At 39.2% G+C, this 8,497-nt stretch overlaps 1 protein-coding gene across 1 annotated transcript; it reads right to left on the minus strand.

Annotated features, from left to right (window-relative positions):
• Positions 1-1,802: 1,802 nt before the first annotated feature.
• Positions 1,803-7,569, minus strand: cd5 (CD5 molecule). The gene is made up of 6 exons (XM_076147830.1): positions 7,363-7,569; positions 5,629-6,033; positions 3,101-3,223; positions 2,498-2,542; positions 2,127-2,192; positions 1,803-2,034 (listed from the first exon to the last, which is right to left on the minus strand). The coding sequence occupies exons 1-6, from the start codon at positions 7,412-7,414 to the stop codon at positions 1,964-1,966; spliced, it is 762 nt and encodes a 253-aa protein (XP_076003945.1). The 5' UTR covers positions 7,415-7,569; the 3' UTR covers positions 1,803-1,963.
• Positions 7,570-8,497: the final 928 nt, after the last annotated feature.

An 8,497-nucleotide genomic window follows, 5' to 3' on the forward strand; every position in this document is an offset into this window, starting at 1 on the left:
AAAATGAGAATGCATTTAAAGAGTCTATGTCAAGTACCTGTTTTGCAACGTTTGGATTTTAATCTTTGCTTTACCGTGCAGACAGATGCATCAGAAGTAGGTCTCTGAGCTATGTTACTGCAAGGAGAGGAAGGAAACTGGTTGCTGGTGCAGTATATCAGCCGAAAACTCTTCCCAAGAGAGACGAGGCACTCAACAATTGAGAAGGAGGCTCTGGCTATTGAATAGGCTTTAGATACCTTAAGGCAGTGGTGGGCTGCAGAGCTATTGCAACACTTCACTAGCATCATTGCACTCTCTCCTACTACTTGCACTATTGATTCTGTCATTTGCACTATCAATCCATTCACTTCGGACTGAACTACTGTTATACTGTTTTTGCACATAAAATCTTTTGCACTATTTTACATACTACATATCAAATTATTACTTGTATATCTCTGTATATAACAGCCTGTATATACTGTAATATAGTAAATGTTTGCACTTCTGGTTGGATGCTAACTGCATTTCATTGACTTGTACCTGTAAATAATATTCTATTGATTTTTTATTTTGCTGTAGTATTGTTTTATTTCACTCATTGTTCCTACTGCGTGTGCACTAGCTATTCTGCTCTTTCTTGTTTGCACTGAAATTGTTTTCCAAAACACATCACTTTATTGTCATGTGTTCAACAATACAGCTTAAGCAACACTGCAAGTCAGTGAAATTCTGTGCACCATACCATTTGACAATGCACCGTAGAGAATATTATGCATGTATAATATGATACTGGCGGGATATGATACTGAGTTCTGGCTGGTTTATGATTATGTTGGTGGCTTCAGTTTTCAAGATCTCTTCAAGGGCTTCAATTTTCAAGATCTCTTCAAGGGCCCCACAGACCCACAGCCAGGCTGTATACACACTACACAGTGTACTATTTACAGCATGGAACTGCTACTGTACATGTACTTTGATGAATTTTCAATTGATGAATTTTTCAGTTTCTGTTACAAAAAAACAACAAAGTATGGAAAGTAAATCACCCATTCTCTAAAGCTGCTTCTCCTGGTTTAGAGCCTATCCCAGCAGCTCCCAGGGTACAAAAATAAATCATGATTAGTTAAATGCAATGGCTGCAGAGAGGAGAATGAGCGCTTATTTGATTTACCTACTCCATATCCCTTATGCCTCGCCAAATATATAAACTATGAAATGTTAAGACCCAACAGTTGATATTTTCAATCAAAATGAAGGTGAGTAACAAAAAATTGTGTTGTTAAATCTATTTATTTAAGTTGTTGTTATCAAATAACACTTACAAAATTACAATAAAACAACATTATATAGTTCGTAATACTATCACTTTCTATAGATTTTTTTTGAATAATTGCAAAATGTTGATTTATTTTACACGCACACTTGTTGAGACCGTATTATTCATCCAACCTGTGTAAAATGTATGCTTATCTAATCTGATAACAGAGATATTGTAGACAGATGAATGAAAGAATGAGCCAACTTTGGGGACAGATCAAATTAATACTAATTTTACTGAGGAGAAAAGTAGATGTGTGGAAACCAATATAAAATGAAAGGAAGGTGAGAGAAAAGGCAGGAAGAGACTGAGAGGAGAGAGGTGGAGACATAAAGAGGTCGTCACAAAATTACTAACAGGAAGCTGGTGTCAGCGGCAGAGGAAACCACACTTTCTGCACTTGGAAATACATTCGTCTCTCTTCCACTCTCTCTTTCTTTCTATTCTTTAGAAACTAGAAAAATGCATCCACCCACTTCAAAACCAACGAATACGTCAGCCCTCAAACTTAATTTTACAGGGAACTTAAGATCACAAAATAAATGTAACAATTTAGACACTCAGTGACAGAAACAGTGAATGGAAGTAGCTCAATCTCAGTGAGGCACCATGTTTTGGTGGTGGCGGAGGTGGTGTTAGTGCTGCTGCAGAGGAAGCGTCTCAGTAATTGGATTCGCTGTTCCTGTTGGATGAAGGCTCTCGGCTTGCGTTGACCACCAGCCGCTCGAGAGCTGTTCGGGCAGCACAGAGGACGTCAGTCAGATTTATTACAAAAGAATGATAGCCAGAGGAACGAGTCTGTGTGTGTATGTGTGTATGTTACCTGGGTATGACAGCCTTTTAGCTCCATCATGGTCAGTCATTGCAGTTTTTCCTCTGTGGTAAGATACTGATGAAAAACAAATAAACAGCATGAATTCAGTCTCTCTCTCCCTCTGTGTGTGTGTGTGTGTGTGTGTGTATGTCTGTGTGTGTGTCTGTATGTGTGTGTGTCTGTAAGTGTGTGTGTAAAACAAAGCAAATTATATACAGTTTAGTTTAGACTATACACAGTTTAAAGTCACAGAAAATGTTCTTACTGTTCAGTACAAATTCCCCAGGGAAAATATTCTACTTCCTTCTTCCTGCCTTCAGTCTGAAATTTCTTTCTCATTATTTTATATGCGCGTGTTTGTGTATGTTTGTGTAACTTACCACTCTGTGTGGGTCCAATCCAGCGACTCTGTCTCCTGTCTGATACTAAATTGACAGCACAGGATCCAAAACATTTGTTATAAAGTTTGCACAATGAAATGATCAATCAACATTTCTTCTCTTCTAGTCACAATGGATGCCATATTTTTGTAGCTGAATTGTGTCCTCTGCATCCCAAGTAATGCATAACTCTGCTGATGGGCATGCACTCATAAACATAATGGAACAAATCTAGTAGGAATTTACATTTGTGCAAATGAGGCAAATAACATCTGTCCATAACTACTAAGGGGCAGCACTGAGGGTTTGCACCTGCAAAATGACAGACAATTGGTACAATGTGTACCAAAATGTAATGTAATGACTAAACATAAATTTAAACTTTTTGTCAACAAAATTTAGACTAAAACAAGGCATTATGATATAACAAAAATTTGAATAGTATAGTAAATCTGTTGACTGCATACACATATGTGTGTCAATGTATATGTGTATGTATGTGGCATAAATATGTTAAGGTTTACATGTATTGTATGTCTGCATGAAAGTGTGTGTCTGTGCCGTGTGTTCGTGCCATGTGTGTGTGTGTGTGTGTACACTCACATCTCTTCTGCAGAGCTTTGACAGTTGGTCTGGTGAAGCGGATCACAATAATGACTAAAAGCAAAATGCACAGCAAAGCTGTTGCCACCTTGTATCCCTGTGGCTCTGAGGCTTGCACTGGACCTACAGGCGCATGCACACACACACACACACACACTCACACATTTAAACATTTCAACATTTCAAGGATTGTGGGCTTTTGCAGACCAAGGTTGACAAACAGAAAGAAAGTCTAAGAATAGAAAGATTGTAAATTCTAAATGATGGCCCTAGATTGGTGACATGAGGAAGATTTCTGTAAGAAATTTGAAACCAAAACATCAGTCTTTAGGACCAATGATGTTATAGAACCAACATTCTGTCAGGTCACTCCTTTCTCTCTGTCCACAAGGTAGCCCAGCAGTGTGCACCCCCTAACTTGTGCTTATCCCCGGCACTGTGCATGCAGATGCATAGTGGCACACAAGGATAGATGTTTAAAAAAAAGCTAAACAAGTCTCATGTGTTGTGGACATGTCCATTTCATTTAAATCAAATTTGAAACTTCTTTTTATGCCCAACATTCTTGTTTTCTTTTACCTTAGAGTCTAAGGTAAAAGAGAACAAGAACTTTGAGAGACTCCTGCAATCAGCCTCTCCGCATCTTTCTCTGCCAGACACCACTCATGCATATGATCTGCTTGCTAGATCACATGGAACTTTTGGGGATAAAAGCCTCCATGTGTATGCAAGTCTATACCTACTCCACCCAGAACTCCATGACAAAGTTCAGAGTTCTAGCCCTCTGTTTAATGTACTTGCGTAAATTCATGTTTTGTATGTATTATTATTATTTTTCATCTTTTGCTGTATTTTCGTGTTTTTTTTGTTGCACCATTGTATCTCCCACCTGTGGTTCCTAGTGCTAGCCTGTCTAGAGAGCTGTCTTCAGAGGGCTCTGAGCTAGGTCAGGATCCATCTGCTGTTGCAGGCCTGTAAAGCCCTTTAAGACGTTGTATGTAAAATGGGCTATATAAATAAAAATATCAAATTTGATTTGATTCAGTTGAAGGCATCTTAGATGTCTTAGATCTTTCTCCCTTTCTGTCTTTCTCTCCCTCGTCTATTTCTAGATGTTCTTTCCTAATACACGACTGTATGTGTTGCATGCTTTTATTGTACGTTTGTACACTGGAAGTCCCTATTGCACACCTGGCAATTTGGGTGTGCAGTCGAGGTTTCCTCCATTTTTTCCTTATACATTAAGGTTTTCTCTGGAGTTTTTTCTCGTCGTCCTACAGTAGAGAGCTTTGGGTTGGGTCGGGAATTTCCAGATGTGGGCCTGTAAAGCTCTTTGAGACATTGTATGTGATATTGGGCTACAGAAGTTAACTTGACTTGACTTGCTTGAAACTGCACAGCCGATTATCCCCCTTATTATATCCCTGTTCCCCCTCTCTCAGTCCTTTCTGTCCCTTGTTCTTTCTCTTTCTCCAGGCTACAAGACGAACCACATATCTAGGAGTGTGCAGGCCTGTGTGATGTCAACCCAGACATCCATGCCAAAGTTGCAGGGTTGTCTCTAACCTAACCTGCCAAACCAAAACAGTAATATGATTCACAACCCATGTTGCAATTTGGTTCAATTGCTCTCGTTACGTTTAATCAGGGTGTGAAGCTTCAGCACAGTGCTTCAGAACAAACATCCTAGCAAGCACCATACTCTGAAGCCCCTGTGTCAGAGGTAACATCTCTGGATGCAGGACTGTGGTCAGTGTGGACATGAAAAACAAATTAAGAGTGCTCACTGCAGTCTGGTGTAGGACCGACTGTAGGTATGACAGGATAAGATAAAAAGATAAAACTAAGATAACTGAGATAACACTTTATTTATCCACGGGGGAAATTGCTGAACAATTTGGGAGTTTGTAGCTTGACACTGTTAATTGTTAATTATGTAGGAAACCATCGTCCAAAGGAACCCATCATTTTTCACGACATAGTTTACCACAACAAATTAGTATATTTTATCATAATGTATGTTGAGGTTTTTATTCTATTTTAATTAAGCATACATTTCAATGTACATTTATTTTTCTCCAAATATCAATCAAATTTGAGCTAAAATACATCATGGCATGACTTCTAAGCACAAAAGAAAGAGTGAGTAGGCCATTATGCTGCCTTAATGCAATCCACAGTTTACCATACTATGAAATACTGTATGGTAAACCCGAACCATAAAAAAAATGGTTCGGGTTAGATTTTTCATTGATTTTCCGTAAATTAGATGAAAATTGTTAAGGTTTTGGTTTTGTATCAGTGATCAATTGAAATAAAATAAAATAGTCTGTATAGCCGGTAGATTAAAGTACCAGCTGGGAATATTACATCATTGGAGGGAAGAAACAGGGAGCTTTGTTTTTATTGTTGGTTTACACTGAACTTTGTTGCCTTGTTTTTCATGCATTACTTAATACAAAAAATTGGAGCAGAATGCAGCAAAAAGGTCTATCAAACTCCTTTGAAATTGAAATCAGCAGACCCACCTGTGCATGAGACCATCAGTCTTTTACACGCAATGCCTTCCTTTCCCCCATTTTCAGTGATCTCATACCCCTCCAGTGTTTCAGCCCCTTCCTTCCACGTTGGTGTGCCCTCACAATATTTTGTCCTGTGGCACACGTCCTGCATAAAATCCTGGATATATCTCTGACTGCCATAGCAGACAGGTGAGGAGGAGCTGGGGTTGTGTAGGAGGGACGTGAGGATACTTGCATTGCAGGATGCATCTTTCCACTGGACAGTGAAGATGCCCAAGACAGGTGCGGTAGTGATTGGCTTAGGGGGGGAGCCAGCAGGGGCTCTACTTGAGCAGCTACAATCACAGCTGCTGATGGTGGAGGTGGTTGGGTTAGTTGGGACAGCAGTGGTGGTGTTCGATGTGTCGGATTCTGGGAGATGGACATTATAGGATTATTATAGGACAACATAGTGCTTAAATTGTCTAGTGCCACTGGAATATCCCTCCAAAGATGAACCTCTTTGGGACATGGAAACATAATAGTCAGAATAATGAGGTTCTCGATGACAACCAACAACAGCAGCAGCCTTCTCAACACTGAGTTGTTTAAAACGAAACTTAATACAACAGTTCAACATTTAGTTATTATTCTTACAATCCAAAGAAACTACTGAAAATGAATCACTTGAACATACTTATATAGTAAAAAGTTTCAGTATATTGGAATCCACCAGATGTACTAGGTCATTGTCTGAGTCTGGAATAGACTGCAAAAGCTGTAGCTCATCATACATGACTGGATGTTATCATTTGCATCTTAGTTTTTGACAAATAAAATAAATAGTTTACAGTTAATGAAAGTGAATCAAACTTTGTGTATCCAGATCTGTCTCAAATCAAACTAACTGCAAAATGTCATCCTTAGCAAAAGTACTTATTAGCAGAGGCAGGAGAAATACTGGAATTTACAGTTCCACGGTGGAAATAGAGCAAAAATCCTATTAACGTTCCATTAACACATGTACAAAATGTCTCAAAGTGGAGGAAGTTGTATAAGGAGCTCTGAATCTCTACTGAGCCTCTCCGGTAATTTAAGCAACCTGAAATTCCTCCCGGCAGGCTTTTTATGCACTGACCGTTTTCTGCTGGCAGACAGCTTCAGTGCACATATTCAGCATACAGTATGTTTGCATTGATTAATTCATTTCTTTTTAAATGTAATCTTAGGGGTCAAACATATGATACATGACTGATTTAACATTTTCCTGAGTTAAGTTTGCCATCCATACTGGCTTGTCAATGAAGTTTTGTGATGCTTTGAGACTGCAGGTTTGTTTTGCTTTTTACCTCGGTAAACCCCCACTAACTATCCCTATTATCCCGACTAAAAACTGCTACAATTCAAATGAAGAAAGGTATTACAAATCGTAAAAGTAGCACATTTACATGGAGAAGTCTATCATCGGACAGTCTTTTTGGACAATAAAGTTTAGGTTTAAGGTTTGAAGCCAGACGTCTCACTGAGGTGTTTGCAGGTCATTTGGGGTAATTTTGTTTACTGAACTTTATGTGAAGACATCGAATTTTCACACCATTTGCTTTTTTGTGTGTTGTGAGACCTGACTCTTTTCAATTTTGAAAAACATTCACTTTTTCACGTTGTAGTTTATAATTTAAATAGTTTTCAGGGTCTTGGTTGAAAATGCCATCTGAAGTGGAAGTCGCAGGTTAAAATAAGTCAAATAAACAAGCTACTTACCAGACGTCCGCGGTAGAAAAGACAAAATTACCACAACAATCCTGAGATCCATTAGAGAAACAATGAACAATGTGAGAAAAGAGGAAGATGACACGCAGAGAGAGAAAATCAGATCAAGATGCCAACAACAGGAAATGTCGAGGGATGAGGGAGGAAACAGTGCAGAGGTGGAGAACGTTTGTCTCTCTTTCTCTTGTGACTCACTTCATCTTCAGTTCTGCTGCTGCTTGTGCAAAAGATTTGCAGATTTCCTTACTTCAAAGCAAACTGAGAGAAAACAGAAAGAGAAGGGTGGGGAAAGACAGAAAGTATAAGAAGGGGGAAGGAGGACAAGGTGGAGGGAAATGTAAAAGAATTTCAGACCGTAAACATGTTTGTGAAGCAGAAATAAGAGCAAACTGAGGGGCGAAATCCAATGTGGACAGTGGACTCATCCAGTTGAATTTATCTACCTGACGAGTTGATTGATTTGGAATTCACATATTATAAAACCAAACATCCATCCATCCATTTTCTGTAACCGCTTATCCTCTATATTGGGTTGCAGGGTTTTAGCTGGAGCAATTTCCAGCCGTCAACGGGCAATGGCAGGGTTCACCCAGGACAGGTCGCCAGTTCATTGCAGGACACACATATACACCAACAACACTCACTCTCACACTCAGACCTACTGACAATTAAGAATCACCTAATTAACCTGCATGTCTTTGGACCCACACAGAGAACATGCAAACTCCAAACAGAAAGGCCCTGGTCTTCTACCCACAACCACAGGAAATCTGCATTTTGCACACATTTTGCATCACCGTGCTGCACCATTCTGACAACTATGAAATATAATTTTATGAGGTGAAGTATAGGTAGCTGTTGCTACGGTGTAAGGAAGCCTTTTATTGATGTAGTGTATGTAGTGGCGAGCCTACACACAGAATTAAAAGTGAGGGTTCACTGATTCACACATGATCATAGAGTGAGCACTCCAGACGATGGCTTGAGGGACTGCTTGAGTTAGTCTGAATAGAATTAGTTAGTCAGAACTAGCTGAAATGATGAATCTCTAACTGTAAGCAGTACATTTGGTTTGGTATGTCTGCATCATGGAAGTTGATAGAGATAGAGACTTGATAATTTTCCC

Source organism: Genypterus blacodes, unplaced genomic scaffold (assembly GCF_046128005.1).
Source record: "Genypterus blacodes isolate CSIRO-AG114 ecotype Tasmania unplaced genomic scaffold, CSIRO-AGI_Gbla_v1 ptg000039l_1, whole genome shotgun sequence".
NCBI classification, from domain to species: domain Eukaryota; kingdom Metazoa; phylum Chordata; class Actinopteri; order Ophidiiformes; family Ophidiidae; genus Genypterus; species Genypterus blacodes.

Bases quoted from the DNA above. Each gene is read 5' to 3' on its own strand.
- cd5 (XM_076147830.1), bottom strand. From the start codon at position 7,414: ATGGATCTCAGGATTGTTGTGGTAATTTTGTCTTTTCTACCGCGGACG. The intron at 2,193-2,497 runs GTAAGTTACACA...GTTTTTCATCAG, and splicing joins GATTGGACCCACACAGAGTG to TATCTTACCACAGAGGAAAA. The intron at 2,035-2,126 runs GTAACATACACA...CTGCCCGAACAG, and splicing joins TAAAAGGCTGTCATACCCAG to CTCTCGAGCGGCTGGTGGTC.